At 44.1% G+C, this 27,636-nt stretch overlaps 1 protein-coding gene across 1 annotated transcript in view; it reads left to right on the top strand.

Annotated features, from left to right (window-relative positions):
• Nucleotides 1-27,636, top strand: part of myo1g (myosin IG) — a 42,637-nt gene that overhangs the window by 2,053 nt on the left and 12,948 nt on the right. The window contains exons 2-20 of the mRNA XM_037092930.1: nt 2,028-2,236; nt 3,455-3,548; nt 3,778-3,943; nt 5,782-5,835; nt 5,922-6,017; nt 6,105-6,221; nt 6,358-6,564; nt 7,061-7,206; nt 7,304-7,418; nt 8,159-8,329; nt 8,932-9,002; nt 14,134-14,208; nt 14,377-14,509; nt 17,332-17,498; nt 17,805-18,012; nt 18,513-18,736; nt 19,253-19,397; nt 21,862-21,966; nt 22,704-22,820. Coding sequence (XP_036948825.1) covers nt 2,028-2,236; nt 3,455-3,548; nt 3,778-3,943; nt 5,782-5,835; nt 5,922-6,017; nt 6,105-6,221; nt 6,358-6,564; nt 7,061-7,206; nt 7,304-7,418; nt 8,159-8,329; nt 8,932-9,002; nt 14,134-14,208; nt 14,377-14,509; nt 17,332-17,498; nt 17,805-18,012; nt 18,513-18,736; nt 19,253-19,397; nt 21,862-21,966; nt 22,704-22,820 — 2,620 coding nt within the window. The remainder of the gene's footprint in view (nt 1-2,027; nt 2,237-3,454; nt 3,549-3,777; nt 3,944-5,781; nt 5,836-5,921; nt 6,018-6,104; nt 6,222-6,357; nt 6,565-7,060; nt 7,207-7,303; nt 7,419-8,158; nt 8,330-8,931; nt 9,003-14,133; nt 14,209-14,376; nt 14,510-17,331; nt 17,499-17,804; nt 18,013-18,512; nt 18,737-19,252; nt 19,398-21,861; nt 21,967-22,703; nt 22,821-27,636) is intronic.

Here is a 27,636-nt window from a genome sequence, read left to right on the forward strand (position 1 = left end):
TGGAGGAATAATTTAATATACACACCTTCAGTGCAGTTAGAAGTTAAAATGACATAAAAGCAATGTTCAGGTTTGTGTATGAGTTCATGAAGGAAGATGCCCACTTACATACAGGATGGTAGTTTGAGCAACACCCTGCTTCACATTTCACTTTTTCATGTTTCATGTTTCACTTTCACTCATGCGATGATTCCAGGAATGGGATGTAACTGAGTACATTACAGTCTGTAATTTTATTTGGACACTATGTAATCTAGTCAGTTACTTTTAAAATCATAATCAAAGCCTGAGGATTAATATCTAAACCTTTCATCCTCCTCTGATCATTAGCAGGCCAATGGAAACCCGACATACAGACAAAAAACGTAACATTTGATTCAATATCTGCCATTGATAATATCTCAGGGTACTTTTAATTAAGTATTATTTCAATACTGGTAACTACTGTTTGCAATCGTGATAGAAACTCAAGTGCAATGTTAAAGTATTTGTACTTTACTTGAGTATTTCCATTTTCCGCCCCTTTATGCCTCTTCTCCACATTTTGTAGAGAATTAATGTGCTCTCAGCTGACTACATCTGTTTGATGAGTTTAGTAAATGCTGCATCAGAGCCAAAATAGTGTATTTTTCAATTAAATTACTTGATCTGCAATCAGATTTTTTTTTAAAAGAACAAACATTAAGAGTATACACAGCTGAAAATTGTACTTTAACTGGGCAAAGTGAGTAAATGTACTGAGTTACTTTCCTCCTGGACATCTAATGATTGCACTTGTTGGTTTATCGCTGTCTTTTATTATTGATATTGTTGCTCTAGTCTTCATCTTCTCTCAGTGACTGATGACATCCTGAACACAAACACCTGTTAGATAACCTGCGTGACTTCAAATCAGTATTCTGGATTCCTTCTATAAATGCTGCAACAAGAAGGCAACGTGTCTTAATCGCATTCGAGCTACTGAAATTGTTTATCGGTGGACGCGATGACCCAACCTTTGCTCAGTCACCAGCCCTCTTACAACACTGACTGTCTGTAAACTCAAACACGCAACATTACATGAAGCTCCATTAACCCTTCTGACACGCCAGCTCTCCCCCCTCCCAGCTACAGAAACCCTCACGAGGTTTCACAAGGCCGTGACGCGCCCTTTGAACCACAGAAGTTTCATTTCCTGCTTTCGGTGTACACACACACTTGTGTCACTTCCTGTCAGCCACATATGACATAAAGTGCATGATCTTCTGTGGAACTTTCAGCTCGAGGTTGGCGTGAAAACGTCATTGTGTAGATGAGGCTAAACACAGGTGGGATCTTTTCCAAATGAGAAGCCATTACGGGCCGTTTTCCACACAGGTGGGCTCAGTGTTGTCTGGGGAGTCTTCAACAGGAAACTTTGAGTATGAGACACTTCATTTCCTGAATTATGGTGACGTCTCTTTGCCCCCCTTGAACGAATGATTGAACTGACCCAAATGTCAGAATAAATATTGGTAAAATATGTCTCTGCAAACCATTTATCTGTTGAAAGTTCACATTTCTTTATGTTGCTCTTGAGGTTCAGTGTCTATCTTATGTCATACCTGTAATCTGGTTAGGTTCAGAGACGAATACCGCTCAGTGAGAGTTAGGAAAACATCATGATGTAGCTTAAAATACCTATTTTTTGTCGCCACAAACACAACTGTAGCTGTCCTGATTTTTGTTTTCTGATGCCATAAACCGAGCTTGACATTGTCCAGAGGTCTCCTTTTTAAATATCCAGCGGTTTCACTCTTAGAAATGTTGAAACGCAGTCTTGAACTGCCGTCTCTGGCTTGCCATCCTCTCCTGTAACTCCACCACCATCCCCTCCACCTCTCATTGTTAAAGTCAGGCCATAAACATGTAATGTGAACGTCGCGTGGCTCATATCGTGACTGGGCTGACGCTCACACATGCATTTAACATCTCCACATGTCTACACACACACAGTATACATGATTCCTGTCCACATATGTGACACACGCCATCTTCTGTCTCGACAGGTTTGAGAAGGGTCGTATCTACACCTTCATCGGAGAGGTAGTCGTCTCCGTCAACCCGTACAGAGAGATGGACATCTACGGCAAAGAGACCATTGATGCGTACCGAGGCCGGGAGCTGTACGAGAACCCTCCTCACCTGTACGCGGTCTCCGATGCTGCCTACAAGGCCATGAAGAGACGTGCCAAAGATACCTGCATCGTCATATCAGGTTTGTCTCTTTCTGTCATGCTCTTGAAACCTCAGACCTCATGAGTCACAGCCCTGCAGAGTATGAACTGCTGCTGTGTACAGCCTGAGGCTGCTGGACGGCTCTCTGTAGCCTGCAGGTGACACTTTTACCACAATTTACAAATCAAACTGGATTACAAACAGCCACTTCTTGATTCTCTGGCGTGGGGAATTATGTTTGATTTGAATTAATGCTGATTACACACGATTACAAACTGCTCGAAGGATTTAAAATGGATAGAAAAAAGGTTTGAATTGCTCTGTTAATTGCAACATTTAGCCTCTTCATTTAACAACAAGCGCCGCTCACAGTCAGCATGATCTCAGATGTTAAGCTCGTGCAACACACTAACATTTGAAGCGTTATGTTAGCATTAAGCTGGTCTCAAATTTAGCATTAGCTGAGGTTGACAGACACCTGACATCTTCTGGGAGACATGGAAGTTTGTACTCAGCGAGCTCGCTGGCTGTCGACATGTTTGGTCTTTATATAAGTGCAGTCAGGACCCACCCACCGCAGTGTGGCTCAAAGGTAACGTACGTACGTAACATAGATCCACAGTCTTAAGAATCAGAATCAGAATTCCTTTATTAGTTTCACATATAGGGAAATGTATGTGTCACAGCATCTAAACGACAGTTCAATTTAACAATCAACACTTAACAATAGCAACAAATAACAATATAATCAAAAGATAAGAAATTGAAATTATACAAATACAATCAGGGTGGAATTAGTTACTTTAAAACTGTGTTCTGATGCAGTCACTAAGTAAAGTATAACAATATTTAAAGTAATGTAACTTGATTACTTTCTGTCACTGGATCGCCTCAAAACCAAACATAAAAGACAAATAAAGACAATAGCAGAGAAACATCAGTAGGATTACTTACTTACTTACTATCTGTAATCTAATAACATATTTTTCTCTAGTTTTACAAGAACGCAGTAAATTTTTTTGTATCCTTATTTTGTAATTCCGTTGAGTACAATATATACATGTGTGCATCCCCATTCATTTTGCATTATCGACAGAAACTAAATAAAATAAAATAATATCTTAATTAGATTCAGGCACCCGTAGATGATCAGATTATCCATGCAAGTAAATACAAAGTGAAGAGGCTAAATCTTGCATGATATGCGTCTGTCCTGATCCGTCGTCAGTGTTGTGATGTCTGTGTTTTGTTATTTCAGGTGAAAGTGGGGCAGGAAAGACAGAAGCCAGTAAATACATCATGCAGTACATAGCAGCCATCACAAACCCGAGCCAGAGGGCCGAGGTCGAGAGGTGAGTCGCGCCTCCTGTTTAACATGAGGACGCTGCAAAATGTAAATCCAGTTTGGGTTTTGACGAATAAATAAATGATTCATGAGAATATATGGACGTTACCATGAATCATCTCTCTGTCCTCCTCTCGTCTGACTCTATTTCCACGTCCCTGATGGCTTTTTTTTTTCTTTTTCTTCTTCTCTCTGTGACGTTTCTGTCGATGGTCGCCGTGATGCGATAAATCAAGTGTGAAGAATGTGCTGCTCAAGTCCAACTGCGTGCTGGAGGCCTTCGGGAACGCCAAGACGAATCGCAACGACAACTCCAGCCGCTTCGGCAAATACATGGACATCAACTTCAACTTCAACGGCGATCCCACCGGGGGACACATCAACAACTACCTGCTGGAGAAGGTGAGGATGGAGAGGAGGAGGATGGAGGGGAGGAGGATGGAGGGGAGGATGGAGGGGAGGAGGATGGAGGGGAGGATGGAGGGGAGGATGATGGAGGGGAGGATGGAGGGGAGGAGGATGGAGGGGAGGATGATGGAGGGGAGGATGGAGGGGAGGATGATGGAGGTGAGGATGATGGAGGGGAGGATGGAGGGGAGGAGGATGGCGAGGAGGATGGAGGGGAGGGAGGAGGATGGAGGGGAGGATGATGGCGGGGAGGGGAGGATGGAGGGGAGGATTGGATGGAGGGGAGGATGGAGGGGAGGAGGATGGAGGGGAGGATGATGGAGGGGAGGAGGATGGAGGGGAGGATGATGGAGCAGCTTCCACTGCAGACACAAAAACAAAGGAGTTATACGCTCTATTGAGTCACAGTGACCTCAACTCTGCAGGAAAGTAGGGGGAAAAAAGTTCTGCTCATTTAGTTTTTAAATTACATCTTTCTCTCCATGAACATGAATGTTTCATGAGGTGATGACAAAGAGGCGTGAGGGAACATCCACGAATAGATGTGACTGTGAAGCCGGTGCTGGAGCGGCTGCGTGTTAATGAATGGCTCACCTGGGGGCAAACTCGATGCTGCCGTATTTATCCGCTCCGTTAAACAACCGTCTGGCACTCAGAGCCGGTGTGAATGATGGCGTCGGGATTCATTTTCAGAGGGCAAGAAATTAACCACGCCGCTCCTCGGCCGTCATGTTCTCTCATCAGCACTGCTGGAGTCTCACACCTGGTGATCAGGTCGGTCAGTGTGTGTGTGTGTGTGTATGTGTGTGTTTGTCTCCGAGGAAACAAACAAACAAATTGTTAATACTTGAACGCTGTTGGTAAACCAGCGTGTAGTGATGTTGACATGTGGTCATGGGTTTTTTCGTGCTTCCATCTTGACCTCACAGGGCAACTTTTAGACATTTTGAGTGCGAATCTGATTCATCTGACACCTGCCAGGGACAAATCTGACTTTGACACATGGAAGTGGCCGCTGTGACATGTAGCACTTCAGTCTTTTTTTCTTTTGGACTAGAAAACTTCCTTTGACCTCTTTAGAACTGTGTTTATTGTCTGTTGATGCTGTTCATCATGGTGCCTCCAGGTTTATTACCGTCGATGCTCATAGCGCTCATCATTGCTCCCTGTAGGAAAAAGTTGGGTGGTCTTTGGCAGTTGTAAGTCAGAAAGGCTCATATCTGGGAGTTTTCATCACATAAAACAGCTTTGATAGATCGTTCTTCTGGGCAAGTTTGTACTGAACTTGGAAGATTTACTTTTAGTTTCATGCTGTGTCGCCTGGAGCTCTAACCTGGACCTGGAACATTAACACTTTTATGCCATTTTGTGACTTTAAATCCATGATGATAAACCTTTCAGCTTCTGTTGGTTCCTGTTTTAACTGAATTGTTTTTTGTTACTTGTCTGATTTAAATACACGTACACACTAACACTGTGTCTCTTAATACTTTGTACCTCACTGACTTTGTGTTTAAGTAAAGAAAATACAAAATCTCTGACCTCTCTGAGAATTAACTAGAGTTATTCAGCTGGAAATAAAAAATAAAACTTCACGCATTATCTACTCACCTCCATGCCGACTGAAAGGTGTTGAAGTTTTAAACAAGTAGATGGGGACTTGTTTTTAAAAACATGAAATGGCTCCATCCCAGTCCAATGCAATCCAAGTTTTTGGCAGCCTTGACATCCAAAATTGATTTGAAAAGACGTTATTTGCACCTTGTTGTAAGCTTGAATCTTCACTGTAGCGGATGCCTGGCTCACTGCCATAATCTGTTCTCCTGTTCAAGTCCAGGGTGGTCCACCAGCAGGACGGGGAGAGGAACTTCCACTCGTTTTACCAGGTGAGCTTCACTCCAGTGGCTCCTACATGATCGATGATATGATGATGCTGGATCTGAACTTGTGTATGTGCTGTGTGTTTTAACAGTTGCTGCGCGGAGGCTCAAACGAGATGCTGGAGTCATTTCATCTACAGAACGATCCTGCGGTCTATACGTACACCAAAGAGGGCGCTGCAATCTCCGTGAGCTCCTCACTTTAATGATAAGGAAGAACTTGGCCTCATGGAAAACATTTCTTTAATGCAAAATCCTTGTTTTTCTCTCTGTAGACCACCAACAATGATCGAACCAGCCACAAAGCAGTGATGAGTGCCCTCACAGTGATTGGCTTCTCAGAGGAGGAGATCAGCTCAATATACAAGATCCTGGCCACCATTCTGCTGCTGGTGAGTTTAGAGGATGGATTTCTAAATAGAGGAAAAGTTGATGCATACGTTGTCGTATTCAAAACGTGAATATATTCTCACCCTCGTCACCGGGGATCCTTCTCTATACTGAGCTGCGAATGGTCTTACTTTTCAGGGTAACATGCAGTTTGAGAGTGACGGTGAGAGCGTTCAGATTGTGGGACTGGAGGCCATCAGCCACATCTCTGAGCTGACGGCCACAGAGCCAGAGAGCGTCAGTAAGAGCCTGCTGTACCGCACCGTGGCCACCGGGGGCGGCGAGGTCATCGAGAAGGGGCACTCGGAGCAGGACGCCTGCTTCGGTCGGGACGCTTTCGCCAAGGTGCTGTTACGACCCGCCTCCTTTAGACACATTAGTTTGTGAGGATGATTCATTGTTGAGGATTAGAAACATCATCACTGTAACATGCTTTTCTTTTATCTGCTTTTCACAGCCATCACGCTATTTTAATTTCTGGCTCTGTTGAACACACCCGCTTTAATTTCCAGGGCTGCAACTAACGATTATTTTCATTCTGCAGACTGCAGACTCTCTTCTCAATGAATCGTTTAGTCTCTTATACTGCACGTCAAGAAATGCTCATCACACTAACCCAGAACCTAAAGTGACGTCTTCAAATTGTTTATTTTGTCCAACCAAACGTCCAAAACCTCCAAAAACTCTTTATTTAATGTCATATTTATCAAAGAAAACCAGCAAATCCTCACATTTAAGAAGCTGGAACCAGCAAATGTTTGACAGTGTTACTTGTTTTCTTTCGATTGATCCACAGAGGAGTTGACTAACTCCTGCATCTCCACTTATCTCCCTGCTGTAGGCTCTTTATGAGAGGCTTTTTGGCTGGATCGTGAGCCGCATCAACGGCGTCATTGAAGTCAAAGACTACAACCCGATGCTTCACGGGAAAAACACAGTCATCGGCGTGCTGGACATCTACGGCTTCGAGATCTTTGACAACAACAGGTCGGGGCGTCCGCTGTCGCTCTCCTGTGTAACTGGAAAGAAACGAGTCATTGTCGACTGCGTTGCTCAAGTGTTTGTTCCTCTGTTGTTTTGACAGTTTTGAACAGTTCTGCATCAACTACTGCAACGAGAAGCTGCAGCAGCTCTTCATCGAGCTGATCCTCAGACAGGAGCAGGGAGAATACCAGAGAGAGGGCATCACCTGGCAACATGTGAGGCGCGCGCGCACACACGCACGCACACACACACACACACACACACCTGCAGCACGCAGGAGGCGTTGCGTCACACAGAAAAACACACACATATAGAATCAGTCTAGAATTGTTACTCAGCTGCTTTTGCAGTTGATGTTCAGTCAGTAGTCTGATGTTCATGTTGAGTGTAGTGACAACAAGGGATGCACAATATATATCTGGCTGATAAATGATCAGAAAAGGTATAATTATTTAATGACTGTTTATTGGTATTGGTGAAATTACAGCTCGATGCAGTCGACACTTTAAAAGTTGGTTTGTGATCGGTCAAAAAACAAAGAAGAAGAAGAAAATGATTGCATTTACTTCTTTTCAAAATGTCTTTTTGGTGTCGGCCATGAGAAGCAGATGATTATCAGTGAAAAGCTGAAAAAACTCCATATTGTTCATCCCTAATGAGTTGAATTGTGGAGAAATTGACAAACCATGATCGCAAGTCTTCCCTAACATTATTCAAACTGTTTTAGTTGCTGAACACACTGGCAGGAAAGGCTATGTTACCAATAAATGCAATTTCTGAACAATATTTTCTCTCAATTTCTCTCAAACGTTGCCTCGGAAGACTAATTTATGAGACTCCTTGAATAGATTTTTGACACAAAAGCGAGTTTGTCACGAGCTCGAACAGCTCGAGTCACACAGAAGCACAAACTCCATCATCATCTCGTCTGACAATCCTGCTGTTTGTTCCTCAGATCGACTACTTCAACAACCAGATCATCGTGGACCTCGTGGAGCAGCCACACAAAGGCATCATCTCCATCCTGGACGAAGCCTGCCTCACCGGGGGGAACGTCACCGACACAGTCTGCCTGGACAGCATGGACACCAAACTGGCCCAGCACCCCCACTACACCTCCCGCAAGGTGACAGCAGGAAATAGCATCCAGACATAAAAAAAAACATTTAAAACAGGATCTCTGAAAAACGTAGGAAGTGGTTATTTGAATATACACCATGACAAGTGCCAAAGTGAATGTTGTTTTAAACTTTTCATTTTTAGGTTTGAGCAAAAGAGACACACAAGCAGAAAAACAGTGTAGGCGATCGCTTTACACCCTCTGGTGAAGCAGTTTCCTCAGAAATGCTTCATGCGTAATGTTCAATGAGTTGTCATCAATTTGCTTACTAAGATAATAAATACTAACTGATAATTAAAAGGCTTTTTTTTTTTTTAGTTTTCGGTTATATTTCTGACTTGATGTTACCAAGCCAGAACAAAAGGTCCATCTATAATTGAGTTTAACCTTTAAAACTGACCATAACGCAGGCGCAGTTCTGCCTTTCAGTCAGTAGAGGGCAGAGTTTCTCCAGGTTTTTTGCTTTTAAAAGTCTGTCAGACATCATGAGAGACTCCAGATGCCCTCCTCTAAAATCTGACCCCTGGACACTGAATTTAATGAGATTTAATAAGAAAACAGTTTATTGTTTCACGTTTCACTCACTGTGTCTCCCACCTCATTTCTAGCTCAGCCCCACGGACAAAACCATGGACTTCCAGAAACACTTCCGTATTCGTCACTACGCCGGAGACGTCACGTGAGTTCGCTCAACACTTCTCTTTACGCACTGTGTCGGTGGGGGTTGTCGGGTTCGGCCAGACTGTGGCTGAAAAATGTGACCTGATGTTGTGCAGAGTTCGTAAGTGTAAGCCACATACAGTAATCCTATTAAAAGGCATTTCAGCTCAAAGTGACAGCTTTACTGATCAGTAAATTGTGGTTATTAACGTATAAAAGCTTGATGATGGGTTTATAATGAGAATTATGATCTTGCATCTCACATTATATTCCCAGAGGCTGCAAATATCAAACACAGCATCTCGTATCAAATAATTTACAGCACTTGAACAATTTTAAACTATAGAAATCTCAGAAATGTAGATGCTGAATGTCGCCACAACACATGCAGACATGTGAGCTGATACATGTACTGTACCTTTAATCCGTGAGAAAACACATGAAGAGGCTCCTCACATGCACACATCAAGTGCATTCGCCAACACAGCCGGACACCAATGAGCACAAACACACGTGTGATTGTCGAGGCAGGGAGAGGAAACGCTGTTATCCGCGTCGACTTCACAGCTGTTGCCTCGTGAAAACGAATTGTTTCACAGAATCAACGTGGCTCAGCGCCGCCGTGACTTGATCCGCTTCATCTTTTTACGGCTCTTGCTGTGTTCTCGCTTCTTCGCTTCTCTCGATGGCTCGTGTCGAATCCATTTGGTTTGCAGTAACAACAAGAGGCACTCAGATTTGACATCATCTAGATATCGTACATACAAATGGAATAAAGTTATTTTATTGTTAGAATTAACAGAGCACACCTGGATCGACAGAGACGCAGGAGAAGATCTCCTGCACACGACTCATGTTGTGGGAAAAATCTGATCTGAGACTCAAATCTAATTTTCCCAATGAAAAATAAGTCGTTGATCTTTCCAACAAAAGGAACGTGTGTTTTTATCACTTGTCTCGGCTCTATATCTGTAAAAATTGTGCGTGTTGGCGATCATTTTGTAGTTTTTGTTCTTGTGAGATGATCACAGTAGAGACTAGAGCCTGGATACGATACCTGGAGCCGTCGGGCCGGGCCAGATTTGAACAGAAACTCAGAAAAGATGTTTGCTATTCGTCTCTTTAAGTGCTTGGGTTTGTTATTTATGTGACAGAGTTTTGAATGCAACGCCGAAGCTGATTGTTATTTTCCGGCAAACATTTATTCAGCAGACAAAAACTGCCTCGGACGTTCAAAACAAAACACTTGTTCAGGTTCAGACGGACAAAAAAAAAAAAAGGCCGAGCTGTTTGTTCTGAGGAGAGGAAGGAGACTCGAGAGCAGAATTTGTGGGATTCATTTTAGTATAAATCAAATGTAACGGATCCTTGCACATTAGGGCTTTTTATCTTTTATCTCTATTCTGAAAGCACAATAATCTTTGGTTTGTGATTCACCGCCTGAGATCTGTTTGTTCAGTTTCCTCCTCCACCGCTGCTCCACTTCCTTAATGTGTTCCCTGGATTTAACGGCCACGTCACAGCGGCCAGATGAGGCGCCTGGCCAGCAGTCACCCGTCATGGCTTTGGTTCCAGAAGATCCCCTCCGCTCACGTGTACTGCTCTCAATCAAGGGAGGCGAAGGACATTAATATGTCAAGGGAACACGAAAGGAGGAGGAGGAGGAGGAGGAGGAGGAGGAGGAGGGTGGTGCGTCCAGCTGATGAGATGATTTTGGCTCTGTGAGACGCGGCCGCAGCAGCAATCAAGGAGAAGTGGAGTAGGGTTTACTGAGGTTTTTGACTCTGGGAAATCCAGGCTAACACGATGTCGAACACACGGGGAAACACACAGCAATTACACCCGTGTCTGCAGCTCAAGACAGCTCACACAGACAATCAGACTGTGTTCGCTCTCCACGACCGCCCTCCGCTTGGCAACGCTCAGCGGCAGAGGACGGATTTAGAAAGCACCACTTTAATGAAATACTCCATTACAAGTAAGAGTCCTGATTGGAAAATGACACACAAGTAAAAGTGTGTAAGCGTAAATGTTCAATTCATGAACTGGTTGTTTTGGTCAGAAAGCCTAGTTTACTTATTTCACATGGACATAGATAGTAACATTAGTTTAGTGTCGATGGCAAGATGCTAACATACAACACCGGCCCACGGGAGGCTCTGTAAATGTTAAAAGTAGGAAGAAGAAAATCAAAGAAAAACAAAAAGGAGAATAAAATGCAGTAACAGTAACAAATACAGTACAGGTAAAAAAAAAATACAGTATTATAAACATCTGTAATTATGTATATTTGTTTCATTTTTGTTTGTTGTTGCTTATTTATAAAATATTACACCAAAATTAACGCTTAAATGTAGGTAAACCCACCAGAAACAGGTGATTAACTCTTTTCCCTGCTGCCAGTCGATGAGTTTGTGTGTAACGTTCAACGTCATGAACTCATCGGGAAACAGACAGCAGTAGAAAAGTAGCGTGACAGTGTTACACGGGCTACTTTTTAATATTCTTTTTTACTCTTTCAAACTTGAATCGTGCCACAAAAGAGGTGTGAATTAACGTGTCCACCTGGATGTCATGTTTATTTTTATATGAACTGAAGCCAATAAAAACATTCGACTACCAATTCTTCCCTTTCGTGCTGAAAACAGACGCCAGGTGATAGTTGGTGTTGGTGCGTCTAGCGACCGTGTCATATAGAAATGAGTATATTTCTATGTTTCCAGGGACTGTCAGGGCAGTGCTCGAGTTAATGCGTGTTGTTGCCCTCCGCCGCTGCCAGCGTTAACATGACGGGGCTGGATAAGAGCATGTGTGACAGACCTGCAGTTGGTAATGACAGACGGCTGTCCCTGTCCCCTGCACGTCCCCGTCAGCCTGACTGGCTCGTCTCAGGGCCGCATCAGAGCTGCTCCAGCTGAGCTGTCGCCCCTCGTCTGCTGCTTCCTGGTGGCGCTGGCCCCCCATCATCATCACCCCCTGTCACATCCTGCCCCATCCGAGTCTATCCTTACACCGGCTAAATATACCCTCGTCACCGGCCGCCCCTCCCTCCGCTCTCACTGAACCACCACTATCACAGGCTTTGACCTACTTTGCTCCCTCCTCCTCATCCCGTTTCCCTCTTTTTTTTTTCTTTTTTTTCTCTCGCCTCCTTCGTGCTTGCAGCTCTCACCTGGCTCTCCTCGCCATCCACATTTTAATTCCCTGTAGTGCTTCAGCCTGCACATGCAGCACTTTGAGTGGCCATAAGATATATATCATAATCTCTTACTGCACAGCTTTGTACTGCAAGAGGCCCCGCATCTTTGTCACCTGGCTCTCTCAGTGTGCGCTCCCTCTAACCTTGTACAACAATGCCACCTTCACACATGCGACTGTGCCGTCCTCTAAATCATCCTCGTGCCCCTGGAGAGCCTGCATGTCCTCTCCTCTCCTCTCCTGTCCGTCCCATCCCATCCCAGCACCGTCCTGTCCTGTCCTGTCCTTGTAAATGACTGTTGTGGCTTGTTATTGCGTGCTCTGACTGCTCTGTCTCCTCCTTTCACACTCCGTCTCGCTCCCTGGGATCAGGTCAGGTGGTTCTCGGCGCCCATGAGCCAAGGGGACACATCTGTCATAGCCGGGCTCTGCTTCTTTGCCTCCAGATGTGACAGTCTAGGACACAGTCACTAACAGGGCCACGCAGATGACATGTGACATGCTGTGTGTGTGTGTGTGTGTGTGTGTGTGCTTGTTAGGGATGGATGCAGAGAGAATATGTGGGAGAGAGTGTGAGGAAAATAAACATGCATTCACTCGAGTACTGTACTTTACTTTCCTGAGTATTTCGATTGTATGTTATTATGTACTGCAAAAAAATAGAAAAATCTGAAAGAAATAACTAGTCAAACTCTCTTTGTTTTCATGATTGAATAAACTGAACAACATGACATTACAAACCCCCTTGTTTGTTCAGTTATGATTAGCCCTAAAAAAGTCAAATCTATAATATTTCACACAAAAGAAACCCGAAATATTAAAGTCCGGTCGGCTGGTATTAGTCTATCACAGCTATTCTTGGGCCGACATTAGACATTATCTGATGTTGTAATAATTGCTGTTGTAAATGGCATCTATGTTTACTGTAATATATCCTGCGTCCGTTACATGTCTTTATCAAAAGTGTTTTGACAACCACACCAGAAAATATGTGTATTCTGGAGCTTTCTGCTCCCTAATATCTGCATCGGCCCCAAAGATCCAGAGACTGTCTCATCAGATTGTCGGGCAGCTCTGGGAAATAAAAAGGAAGTCCGTAGTCTTATTTCCAGTCTGAGGGTCCTTGATGTGAAAAAGTTTGGGAACCACTGTCATCTCAGGACCGCTCACTTGATCTTCACTCTCGGAACCACTGGACTAATCTGCCTGACCTTATCTCCAGAACCTCAACCGGCTCAGTAAACAATAAAACACACAACGCACATTCTGTATTATAAACAACAATATGGCCGTCATAGGAGCAATATCTCCGATGAGTTATTTTACGTTTGGCGTTTTAAGTAGATTTATTTGGCAAGACTTCAGTACAAAGTCAGACTCTGAATGCAGAGCTCAGTGTGGATGTGCCTGTTGTTGCTACAGTGTGAGTGACACAGCGGGGCGGTGGAAGTTTATTTGAGGCAACGCTTACACTACAGCGGGCTCTTACCCCGGGGCCGGGCGGCTTATGTAACTGTGCCTTACAGTGCGCCCGTGACCTCCCACTGATGCAAAAAAAAAAAACCCCAGTTTAGGGAAAGAAGAAGAAAAAAAAAAAAGGCAGACAGATTAGTTTGTAGACGGACACAAAAATCCAAAACGTGAGCCGCGGGGGGGAGAATCTGACCACGTTCCTAATTTGTGAATCGTCTAAGCGGCGTGACTGTTTGTTCTAATCCTCGGGCCTGAAGGACTGTGAATCGTTTCGGAGCAGAGGCCGGAGTCTGGCGAGCGGGGAATGATAGCGACCCCTTCAGCGACGGCTCGAACTGTGTTCATTTCTGTCGGGCTTGTAATTTCGATTCGTTGACTCTTTTTCTGACACTCAGTTTGACCCCCTGGTGCTCGTCGGCGCTCACATCTGGTCACTTGCTGCTGACTCCTCTCACTTCCTCCCTCTGTGTCTGTTGCAGATATTCAGTGGAGGGGTTCTTGGACAAAAACAAGGACATGCTCTTTCAAGACTTCAAGCGTCTCATGTACAACAGGTATCGAACACAGCCTCCTCTGCCTGTCTTTGCTCCTGACAGTTCAGTAACTGGGTTAAGTGTATAAATGAGTTTCCCTCTTTCACCCCGTCTGCACATCACTCCTCTGCCAGCCTGCTTAGTGACACCCTGACTTCACTCTTTGCCCTCTTTTTCTCTCTATCGCAGTGCCAACCCCGTCCTGAAGGAGATGTGGCCAGATGGTCATCTGAGCATCACCGAGGTCACCAAGCGACCTCTGACCGCAGCCACCCTCTTCAAGAACTCCATCGTGGCCTTAGTGGATAAACTGGCCTGCAAGGTCGGTGCTTTCAGCTTGAGATTGACTTCCTTTCCTTTAACCCCTGTGGGAAGGTGTGGCTGGCATAGATTTTTACACCAATTAAGGATACCTAATTCTGGCAAACGTGAAATAAAGCCACTGCTCTACAAAGGCAGAGCGCAGTGAATATAGAAACTGTTAAGGTGAGTGGAAAGGTTTTACAGACTTCAGGCTGGCTGGAAAAACAGATAGAAAGCTTGTTATGCCTCTATTTTACACCAACGTATGGAAACACGCTCTCTGTCTTAGATGATAATGACAGTAGATATTAATATGTGTGTGAAATACAAGGGGAAAATGTCGTAAATACAATTAAAATGGGTTATTTTCTGCTTTTGTGTCTTTAAACTAGCTTATTTACGAAAATATACACAGTTTTGACTGTTCACCGTCCTTTGTTCATTGGAATTAAATATCTACAACAGTTTAATACATATAATTATAAGATTTAAGTTAGATTGACCAAGCGAAGCAGTCACTGAGTTCTGCTAAGCTAGTTAACTTTAAGTTGATTTAGTCATGTGAAATAACTGTTGCAGTTGAATTCTTGTTCAATCAAATCTTGGCTAAGCTACGTAACAGTCTGCGCTACATGTTGTCGCAAGTGTTTTTATAACCACATTTTAAGAAATTGTTGCAAAAAAATGTGTGTTTATCAGCGACATATCGATTAACACTTTCATGGTACTTTATGAAATCGCACCAGCATCGACTGTTGACATCAAATTTTGGTTTCATTTTATACAGCTCTCTGTTTAACTTCACACTTACTGAGCTAAGCTAGTTTGTTGACTTTCACAGGAGCTGAACTGTTTTTGTTCTTTATCATCTCATGCCTCATGTCGTTATTTGAAATAGGCACTGCTGCTGATTTGATTTCATCAAGGTGCAGATTTTCACATTACAGGAGGCTTAAATTTATTGGTTGTCTCACCAGCTAGCTAACACACTTTTTTGCTTTACCTTACTCGTTAGCCTACACAGTTTTTCTTAAGCATTTTTCTTGTTTTGTTTTGTTTTTTTACACTGACTGGATTAAACCACTGCCTCGTTTAGTTGTGCGGTAGCCTTTAAAAAACTGAATAACTTGACTTCCTCAGATGAAGAAAAAGTACCAGGGAAAAATCATCAATAGTTAAAACTCTGTAGTAGCTTTAGCCTAGCTGTGGCTATCTCAGCAGCTAATATAGCTGTCTTTCTGTAGCTGTGTAGCTGGATAAACACAGCCAGTGCACTGACTGTGGTTTGGACCAGTTTTAAGCTCACTGTTGTAGTTATTGCAAGATTTGTTCTTTGCATGGAAATTATCAATTTTTCCGACAAAATATTTTTAAACGGTAAGAAAGATGTAAAACTGTCTTCAGAGCTCAGTTCTGACTAAATGTAAGTGCTGTGTTTTGTAGGGCAGAGTCGACTTAACATCAAAGTAACTGGAGGCTTGATGACATGAACATATTCTCATCTTTGTATTCGGTGCCAGCGTAGATGTTCCCCCAGTTCACGCAGCATCAGGAGGATGCTGTGTACCAGTTTGAGCTGTTCTGGTTGCTTGTAAAGCTCGCATGAGTCACGAGCTATTCTGAGGCAGCCACTGTGTCGGTGCGATGTCTCTGTCAGGAGGACGGTTCATCATCGTGTGTGACAAAAACGTAGAGCGAGAAGCCGTCCAACATGTATACATAGCAGGGTGCTGTTTTAGGTGTCAGGGAGTTTTTGTAGGTCACCTGTCCTCATCCTGTCTGACTGCCTGTGGAGTCTGAAGGCTGAGGGAGGAGGAGGAGGAGGAGGAGGAGGAGGTGGTGCTGGACTGAAAAATGTGCGCTCACCTCTCCTGGCCTCATCTCACAGACTGAAGTCTGACATTTCCTGCCTTTATTTTGGGATGGCCTGCTGTCGGGCTGTGGTAGCGTCTCATCTCGGCGTGGCTGAGGTAAAATGAAAGGAACTCCCCTGGCAACTCCTTCGGGTCACGTTGAAAGAGCGGATGTTTCCTTCAAACGCTGCTCAGAAGCACCGGTGCCCCGTCTGCTCCCCAGTCTGCCCACCTCATTTGCTCCCGACTCCCATCAACCGACTCCTTTTCTCAAACCTCTGCTGAAGTCAAAACTGGGGACATGGATGCACATGAATAATTGATATGATGGACGGCGGTGTCACAAAGTGCTCCCCTCGTTCCACCTTGTTCATTTTATCTGAACGGAGACAGAGAGACGGTGAAAACACAGCCGCCTCTGTTCTGTGACAGGACATCCTGTTCCTCAGAGATCCCTGTCAAGGTGCAGGCGTCCAAGATTGCCTCCAAAGATCCAGCGTGCAGTTAAATGTGCTGTTAATAAGTAGATGTGCTGGATGTGTGCGAGGCTCAGCTGCTCGCTGCTGCGTCTGTCGAAATACTCTGCAAGTCTGATTAAGGTCAGTGAACTCGGTTTGCCAGCTTGCAGCTCGTTAACGGCCGTTTCATCGTCGACAAGCCGAATGTAGTTTATTTACTCGCACAGTGATGAACACAGCGGCGGTGACGACAGCGATAGAAATGTGAGAGAAAAATCAAAGACAAATACAAGTTTGCACAGGTGATAAAACAAAAAATGTTATGGCAGAACTTGTATTGTTTCTGAAGTGTTTCTTGCGATATTAGTGCATATCTTACTTTTAACCGATTCGTAGGTCAGTCACAGCAAAGAAGTGATGTGATTATTCATGTTTTACATCATTAAAAACAGACATTTTCAGAGATGAACAGCACTGTGACAAAGTCGGCCGAGGAGTAACCTGCCTCTCTTCTTGTCTTGCCTTTTCAGGAGCCGTACTACGTGCGATGCATAAAGCCCAATGAGATGAAGTCTCCAGTGTTGTTCGACGACGCGCGCTGCCAGCACCAGGTGGCCTACCTCGGCCTGCTGGAGAACGTGATGGTGCGCAGGGCGGGCTTCGCCTACAGGCAGCCGTACGACCGCTTCCTGCAGCGGTGAGACGAACGAAGATGCTCTGTGAAGCGAGACGGCTTCAGTGTTTTTCGACTCCTCTGTGAGGAAGCTGAGAGAAGCTCTGTCTTTTCCAGCAGCTCCTTGTACCAAACTATGCAGAAAACTCACAGGAGTTTACTAGAAATACTAGTTTCCAAGTTGCATTGAACATCACAAAACAAAGTTACATGCAATCTTTAAACCTTAAAAGGCAGAGAGGAAAGAATTTACAAGCTAGTGTCTTTTCTTTTAGAGTAAAAGAAAGTTAAAGTGATGTTTCTCTCTTTCTCCTCCTGAACTCTGTGCAGGTATAAAATGACTTGTGAGTACACCTGGCCGCAGCACCTGATGGCCTCGGACAGAGAGGCCGTGGAGACCATCGTCATCCAGCACGGCTTCCAGGACGACGTGGCGTACGGACACACCAAGCTGTTCGTCCGAACGCCGCGGTCCCTCTTCACGCTGGAGCAGGAGCGAGCCGCCCTCATCCCCATCCTGGTGCTCTTCCTGCAGAAGGTCAGCCATTAACTCCAAATCTAAAAAAAAAGTCGTGCTTGTCGTCTGATGAGCGTGAATGGATCCAAACAGTCCTATTAATTAACTCAGAGTCTTAATTAAATGTCACGGGCATCTTGAGTCATGTGATTACAGCTAATCACCCGCAAAGTCACCATCTCCAGATTCACACGCCGGCCTGTGGGTTTCAAGCGGCAGAGCGCCGTTTGCCTCGGCCTCATGAATACGTGGTTCCTGGATATGTTGGACAGAAATTCATCTGCCAGCTTGAATCCTAATTTCCCGTAACAATAATTGGGATAATTAATGAGATCCGAGGCACAGTTACATTAAAGTCAATTACCTCACTCGCTCAATGAAACGCGCTTCTTCTTTCTCTTTCTCCATCTCCTGACCTACTTCGATGACTCTGCAGAGAGGTCTGGCTCTTTAACTGGGACACCGGGACTCTCTCGTCTCTAACGTCCCCACTTTTTTTTTCCCCCCCCTCAAACTCTCAGGTGTGGCGCGGGGCTTTAGCTCGCATGAGGTGCCGGCGGATGAGGGCCATCTACGCCATCATGGGCTGCTATAAGCGCTACAAGGTGAAGGCCCACTTCTGGGAGGTGGAGAGGAGGTTCGCTAATGTGCGAACCATGGCCGACTATGGAAAGAGCGTGGACTGGCCGACCCCGCCTGCAGCCTTGTCCCAGTTTCACAACATCACAGTCATGCTGCACCGCAGGTCAGATCCCACAAAACGGAACTCAAACACAGTAAAACACAACATTTTTTACTTTATAAACACCATCGGCAATGTTAAGAATGAGAATGAATCAGTTTTAAATGAGGAATTAAAAAGACACCTAAATGCTTTAAAGGAATAGTTTGACATTTTGTACGGTAAACAAGAAGCTGCAGCCTGCAGCCAGTTAGCTTAGCTTAGCATCAAGCCTGTCTCTGCATGAAGCTTAGGATGACAACAGTGTTCCCAGTAACATATTTTTATGCAAATATCATGTTAAAGTTCGAAAAAAAATCTTAATTTTGCCAAAAAAACAGTTTGAGGTCTTTTTCCGTTGATAAATTCGACAAAAAAATTCAGTCCATGGATGTGTTTTAATCCGCAGTTAATTTTTTATCCCACACGTGCCTCACTTTGAAGCTAATCCTCCCACTGTATTGTTTTCCGTTGCACCTTTTGATGTATCACTCCACCCACGTGACGCGCCGTCTCGCTCTCAACCCCCTTCGTTGTCAGGTGGTGGGCGAGGCAAATCGTGAAGAACATCCCCCCGTCCGACATGCTGGAGGTTCGGAGCAAAGTGGCAGCTCTGACGGCTCTGAGCGGGGAGAGGAAGGACTGGGGGGTCAGCAGGCCCTGGGAGAGGGACTACCTGGCAAACGTAAGAAACACACATGAGCAAAAACACAAAACATGAACTGAATTAACCATTGCTAAATTGGGCTCATCAAAACTGGTGAAAATCAGCCATTTATATTTAGTGTTTTTACTCAAAATCAATAAAAGTTGTGTTTTTTCCTTGTTTTTCTCTCCACCTTCTATTTCTGGAAGCCTTTTTTTTTTAAAATCCGTCTTCACCGCAACATGACCTCTTTTACATTTTGCAGCTCGGTGTGACACGCCACACAACAAAACGCTCATTATCTTTCTCTCTTAGAAAATTAACGGGGGAATTCGGTCAGCCGGCAGAATTCTTCACACTACACAGGACTTGAATGAGCGGCAGTGTATAGGCTCGCAGAGGAGAGTCATCTGTTGTTGTGCACTTACTGTATGCGGTGCATGTGACGTGCCTCACAGCGAACAGCATGACTCAAGGAGGATGGTGTTTGTGAACACAGAACTTCCTTAATGAATCCCACAGCCGGCTCATTTACGGGCTAATCTGAGGGTGTTTGGTGGCTGCAGGCCCTGAAAGACGCCTTCAGGGAGCGTGAGCATGACTGCCGCAGAGTCCTGAGTCACTCCCCTCGTTAGTTTGTCAGGCGGCCCGTGACTCGTTAGCCTCCCTCAGGGCGCCGGCCTCACGTGATTGTTGTTAATTCCACAAAGACCTATGGATAGGTGCATGTAATGCGGCCCGAATCGTGACTTGTGTGTGACAGGCGCCGCTTTTGATCCGTGAAAAAAAAAAAAAAGTGGGAAAAGGGGGTCGTTGAGCCAGCTAGACATGTATTCTCAGAAACCTTCAACACCATCACAAGATCCAACAAGTTCACTCACTTTGGCATTTAGAATTCAGACTCATCTCAGAAATCAAATCAAAAAAAAAAAAAAGAAAAAAAAAAAGACATCAAACGAAACAAATGTACAGTTTTTCGTTTGAACATCTATGAACACATGTTACTTATCTCTCACAGCCGTTAACATACATATTTTCCCGCTTTACACAACCATGAAGGAGCTTCTTTGAAACGCTGGATACATTTTTCTGACTCTGTATTGTCAGCATTCAAATCAATGAACATTTGGAAAGTGCAGAACGTATGACGATCTTTTATTTTCTCCCAGAGATGCACGCATTTATCGGATGAATGTCGTCATCGGCTGACGTTCACCTTGTTGAAACCTATCAGCCCATCGGCGAATCAGATCGCGTTCCCTCTGCGGCTGTGGCAGAAGTTTATCTCTTGTGTCACATCAACTTTGTGCTGGTACATTCACATCATACGCTGACATTAGTGTGTCATTTTTGTCAATTTGTATGACCTAATTTGTTCTTTTTCAAAGATCTGTGTCGGCTTTTGGATAAATGGCAAATTATCCTTTTAATCAGTGTTGGGTTTGGTCCAGAGTTTCATGGTTCATGACTATTTTATCCACTTGATGCGTGCAGGGAGGGAACAAAAAAGGACGCTCCTTAGGCCCAAAAATAAAAAGGCATGATTAATAGAGAATAATAAGGCCGTCTTTGAACATGGCGTATCATAAAACTTAGCCATGATACATGTAGTAGTTATTAACTTGTTTCTCTAAAGAGTCTGGAAGGTCGATCCCATCCTGCTGCATGAGCAGTAGTGAGGTCGGCCTCTGATGGGAGATAAGACCTGGCTCGAGTGCAGGACGGGGTTCATGTCAGGGTTCTGTCAAGTTTTTCCTCAGAACCTGGAAAACAGTTTCTTTACGGAGCCTTCCTGCACAAACTTCCAAAAAATGGTGCATCAAGGCCAGGAATACAATGCTGGTCGTATTTGATGACGACTGAAATTACGTTTTTCTTATTAAAGAGTTCAGAAAAAAAGGGTGCCACGGAGCACCAGCACTGAATTCCAGGTACAGGTACAAGTGTCTGTAAAAACAGGGGATCAAATGTGAAAGTTACCCAACTCTAATTAAGATTCCCTCTCATCTTAAACATGTCAAAACAGACCGACGTTGAAGCAGGGATGTCCACAAACTCTTGGCCATGTGCTTTGGTGTATTCAGTCTGAACGAATTGAAACATTTAATGGATGCAAAAAAAAACTGTTCATGGAAATTGTGATTTAAAGACATTTAAACACGCTGGTTCGGAGGGAGACTCCGACACAGTTTTGGATTTTCCTTCCCAGCATGCCGCGGACTGTGTTTCTCATCATCTGGCAGTTTAGCTCCGGCGTCGGCCTCTCTGCTCGCTCTAACTGCACGTCGAACACCGTGTCTGGCAGCAGCAGCTCGGGGGCCCCGAGCTTTGATCTGCCTCTTATGGAATTAGTGTGATAAAAAGTCTTGAAAGAGGCTGAGAGAGGTCACCCAGAGTTTTATGGCTAACGTCGAGATTCATTTCTATACTCTCTGTCTGCATTGTGTTGCTGGTGGCATCAGCCGGCTCCGTGTGATAATGCCGGCCTTTCCTTTTCTTGCAGGTGCGAGACTGCCCGCAGACCAGCTCCAACTTCACCCGCGTCTCCAAGGAGCTGAGAAACAAAGACGAGTACAGTCAGGTCCTCTTCTCCGGCTTCTGTCGGAAGGTACAGTATGCGGTGGGGGGAAAGAACACGGCGAAGTGAAAATGTCTGATTTGTACGATGGGTTTCTTTCTTTTTTGTTGCTGGCTTTTAGCTCTGGGATGTTTTTCTCACTCGGCTCCCCGCTCCACTCCCTCGCACTTCTTCTCTCTTTTGTGTCGGCTCGTCTCTCCAGCTTTTCATGTATGCGACGGTGAACGCAGCCCTGTCAGACAGGAACATAAAGACGCCAGATAAAAAAAGATAATAATCACAGGATGAATCATGACAGGAGTTGAACTGTGAATTCGCTCCTACAATTTCCCCAACCCTTTTAAGATTACCATTTAACCTCACGGTGAGCTGGCTCTTATCATCTCCCCCCCGTGGATGATAGTGGCCGTATTTTCCTTATCAGGTATTGCAGAGAGAGGGGCTTCCACTAATTCTGGGTGCAGCTTTAGCCGAAGGGTATTTGGAGATAAGTGGGCTTTGATTAAGTGGAATAAAACAACCTCCAGCGCCGACAAACCCACCGGATCCTTTTGTTTCGTTCTGTCTGAATTTGCCTTTTTTTTTTTTTTCATTTTGTTTTTCGTGTGCGCTGCGGCTCCTGAAGGAAATCACGCTTCTGAATTGAGAGACATGATAACCCAGAAGATCATTAAAAGAAGACTCTTAAACAGGGCAAAGAAAATGTACAAATGTGATGCTTTATCCTTTGTTTTTTCTTCTCCCCTCCTCCCCTCCGCTGCTCTCAGGTGAACAGGTTCAACAAAAGCACAGACCGAGGCCTGCTCGTCACAGACAAGTATGTCTACAAATTAGAGCCGAAGAAACAGAGCTTCCTGGTTTTGAAGAGGCTTCCTTTGGATGGCGTAAGTACTCAGACGAGAGGGCGCGCATTAACGCACAGACACACAAAGCACGCTCCTTAATCTGAGGCTATAGAGCTCCTCACGTTCACACAGCGTGAGGCGACCACTGCGTGAATCACAGGGATGTTTTCCTTTCGTCACTGTGACCGGTGTGGTTTAGTCTCCCCGACATTCATTCATCAGCACAGAGAGCAGTAGCTCCGGACACGACCGCTTGGAACTGAACACATGTGGATCGAACCCGCTGATCAAATCTAATGAATGTAAAAGTGAGAAGTGAGAAAGTGAAAAATTGAGAATGTTTCAATCTCTAAAAAATCGCCAGAAAAACCGACATGCCGCACCAAACTGATGTCTTTTTCCACAACGCATTTCTAGTCCCAGTGGCTGTTTTGGTTTTGTTGGTAATAGTGAAAAGTTAAATAAAACTAAAATAAGACTTCACTTTGCCGAGACGTCCCTTTTTCTCAGTCGCTAATGTAGGTCAGATCTCGGCGACGCTTCACAAACGCTGTGTCTGACGTTTACCCTCCTAGCATCGTTTCGCGGTGGCGGTTGTTTTTTCCCATCAGATAAACAAACGCATCTTTCAGACTCTGTCAGGGTGTTTCCGCTGCGTGAACTTTCCCAGCGGACCAGCGATCTTTTGCGGAGAGCTCAGAAACAAGGAAGCTGCGTCTAAATTTAGCCCCTGTGAGATAGTTAAAGGTGGTAAAACTCTCTTCTCCTGGACGGTGATACGGTCCAAACATTCAGGAGCTGTGGGAAAATGAGACCTGCGGTAACTGCAGCTCCTGTTGGTTACACACATTTACAAAACAAGGAAGTGCTCTGAAACTGAGATGAGGATGTGGATCGGACATTTCTTGTTGTGAATTAAAGTTTAAAACGAACTCAGATGTCGTTTTTGACCGGCTGACTCACTTTTTAAAAAAAAGAACAGCAGGCAGGAGAGATTGATAGTGAATTAGAGGTTGTGATAAAGAGAAACTAAGTAAGAGAAGCAAAGATGCATTTACTTATATTTTAGTAGTGGAAATGTTCTATAGGTCAAATCATTCTGTCATATATTCATGTAACAATGATTACAGAGAACAACAGACAACATCCTCGAGTTGTGATTCTCTGGCAGCTCTCCTTCTTTTAATCTAACCTACTTTCTCAAATCTTTACAGCTCTACAGATGTAAAGGTGAACTGGGAAGCACAAAATGAAGGTTGAGTTTCTGGTTTTGTTCCCCTGGTTCCTTAGAGACTCTTTGTTTCAGAAAACGTGCTAATTAAAAAAAATGAATACAACTTTTGTCTGACAGAATCAGAATCAGAAATACTTTACTGATCCTCGAGAGGGGAAACAGCTCCTCCCATTCAAAAGTCTCAAGTAAAAACTATATATAAACAACAATAATATAAACAGAATATAAACAATAGAAGAAACTCAAACTCTGAAATTTGATATTTACAATATTAAAGAGGTGATAATACAAACTATTTTACATAACTGAATAAACAAGCTGTTCTTAGAGGAAAATAAGGTCCCCAGAACACTGTTATAAGCTAGAGAGGTGGCAGGGTCCGCCACATACAAACAAGTAAGTAAAGCAGTGTGAAACTGTGTCGTCCTTTAAGGTCAGTTTGTTCATTCAGTCATGAAAACAAATAGTTTGTTTAATTAGTTTGTTGAGGCATAAAAACACAGTCGATGAAGATCTTTTTAAATTTCTTCCCCAAAACTACACAATACACCTTTTAACCGAAGCCTAATTCTGACCGTGACCCTAAAACTAAGTTTAATCTCCACATGAAGCTGTTAGAAAGACGTAAACAAAGACGCCGACACAAACCGCCACAGCTCCAGTTTCTGTTAGCTGCCACCAATGTGGGTCAGACCACGTGTACTTCATCCAGACTGTCCTTTATTTCTCACAGCGTCCTCTCAGATGTACACTGCCTCCATCCACTGCACACACACACACACATCATGTCCACACATCAAGCTTGACCTTGGTCACCATCATCCATCAATAAGTGAGGGAAAGTACACGAGCACTAAGAGGACTCGCGGTGAGAGAACACAGCCTCCTTCACACTCGCAGGGCTTATGACCTGTTTTAGAGCGCAAAGATTGGAGAGGTGTGTTCTCCAGTCAGTGTGTGTTTGTGTTCGTTAACCGTGTGTGAGCTGTTTGTGTGGCGACAGTAGATGACAGCTTCATTTAATCTGATGCCTTAAAAGTCCCCTGAAATAGCTTTCAGCCTCCACAGTTCGATGTGTCTCTGGGTCTCAGGATGTTGTCGGGGAGCGACAGGAACAAAAACCAGGAGTGATCCTTGATCACTGTCTTGACTAATCGATATGGATTATCGCAAGGCACATACACACTTTAGAATAGCAGCTGTAAACTTACCATCAGAATGTTGTCAATCTTAAAACCACTATGTCACGAATAGACTTTCCAAACTACAACTAGCGTGCTGAATCTAAGGAAGTTGGTTAAAAGCTCCAACCACAGCGAAACTTACAATGTCCCCGACCGATTTCCTTTACTAATGTTCCCGGATGAGCAACACAGCGGTTTAAATTCATACTCTTTTTTTTTTTATTTTTAAACCGTGGGCTTCATTTTTGTTTCATTGTTTTTGAACATCAGCTGATTTGGGCTGGTTTGGTGCTGATGCGTAAACTTGAAAGGTGATTTTATTTTAATTCATTGGCTGTAACATGAAACATTTACAGTGTAGTTAGCTTAATGATACAGTCGTTAGTTGTGAACGTGACACTGTGCACTTATCTAGGCAGTAAGCTACTTAACTGGGCATGCTAATGTTTGTAGCAGACAAAGAGGGAACTCAGACCTGGTATTTCCATCCGAACGTGCGTCACAGTAAACGTCTTGAGTGGCCACTATTTTAAACATGTGCCGAATTAACAAGTTGGCCCCGATAGTGAAGACTTTGCTGTAGAAAGTGTTTCACAAAGTTTATAAAGGGTCTTAGAACTCAACAACTCGCACAATTTAGCGATTTTGCAAGGGAGTCTGGGGACCTCACTTGTTTTTGGGTCCCTGAGGACAGATGGTATTACCCGGTCTGATCCATTCTTTAGTTCTTGTACTTTTAGTTTTGTTAAGCCTTAAAAGAAAACAGAAGACACAGCCCAACAAACTTCATACGGAGTGTCGCCCCGCGCACACTTCAACACGCTGACAGGTCTGCTGCGCTTCGTTACGGTTACTTTGCTCTGATTGGACGATTCCTCCTAAGTGAATTGGGTTTAACAGCGATAGACGTATTTATTTTTTGACGCTTGACATATGTCTCACAGAGGCAGGATCCAGTTTAGGAGTCAGCCACTTTATAGATCTGTCAAATGTGATTTATTTGGCAAATGTAAGATAGAAACAAACGTCTGGTTTTCTATACACGAGACATGATTTAATTTTGGGGCTGAAGGTTTCTCTGAACTTAAAACTGGTGCTTTACAGAATTAAATATACATGTCAGACATTCTGGTGACAGAATCTCTCACTGACTGTCAGTTTTATATTCTCTACTGTATGTACAATGTGATTTCACTGTGCAAAGGTCAGTATCACCTACATATCAAGTAATGAGTCAGCACAGCTGGGTGTCCAGCAGCGGTTTCAGAGAGAGCGAAAGAGGAAAAAAAAAAAAAAAAACGGGCTCACAACATGCCAGAGGGTTAAAAACCATCATTATGCAGCAGCGGAGCGGCTAAAGATAGCTGATGCCATTAAGCTCGGCTGCTCAGACTGAGGGGAATGAATCTTATCCAGGTCAGAAACAGAGAATAGAGCGTGAAAGAAGCAGCGCAGCTCTGCCCTCGCACTGTGTTTAAGGAGTGTCTTCGCGACAGAGTCGTCAGGTCTGAAGGCCGAGATGTCACACAGGTCGCCGACCAGCGTCACAAACCGATGGAGCAGCGTGACAAAGTGTGAAACTGTGAAGGTTGTTCAGTTTGTTGTCCTGAATCAACTGGACTCGTTTGAGCTCGGCGACGCTAACGTTTGACCCGACATGCACCAAAGTGTTTCTCTGATGAGTGATTTGATAAAATCTGATTTCAACTATATGTGTTTACTGACCACAGTTTTCTAAGATGTTCCTGAACCCATGTAGTGATTTCCTTTATACGAACACGTGTTTCACAAAGTGTTGAACCTTTCAGCTTCTCTAGAGTGGCTGATTTATATCTTTCCCTTTTTTTTTTGAAGATGCCACATTGCTCTCTGAGAAACTAACTGGCTTTTTGCTATTTCCTGACATTGAACAGCCCAAACTAAACAAAGACTGAAAGAAGACGAACCAATGATGAAAGTAATCATAACAGCGGCTCTAAAAACGACATGTTCCCGCTGAGGTTATGAATAACCCGCGCACCTTTTTCCATCAAGTGAAACTCTAAATCAAAGAGTTCTCTCCGTTCATCACGCTGAATGAAGGACCGGACTCTGCTGAATGAGCTGGGCAGCGTTCCCGTGGACGGAGGGACAGGTTGTACTAGAATGTGGCCTTGACGGTGCTGCTGCTGGATTAACCTGTGTGGCCGTAAGAGGCTTAGTCCACTCTGTGTCCCATTCACTCTCTAAAATCTGTAACGCACTTCACTTCCTCTCTCTCTTTCTGTCGGTACACCTCTCATACATGCTGATCTGCATTAAGCACAGCGCTGAGGTACTTTTACTGCAACTTTATACTCCCGCTCCACCACGTTTTGGATGCAAATATCATACTTTTTACTACATTTTCACAGTTTTATTTACTGGATACTTTAACTGAATCAACTAAGTATTTTTA

Source organism: Acanthopagrus latus, chromosome 3 (assembly GCF_904848185.1).
Source record: "Acanthopagrus latus isolate v.2019 chromosome 3, fAcaLat1.1, whole genome shotgun sequence".
Classification (NCBI taxonomy): domain Eukaryota; kingdom Metazoa; phylum Chordata; class Actinopteri; order Spariformes; family Sparidae; genus Acanthopagrus; species Acanthopagrus latus.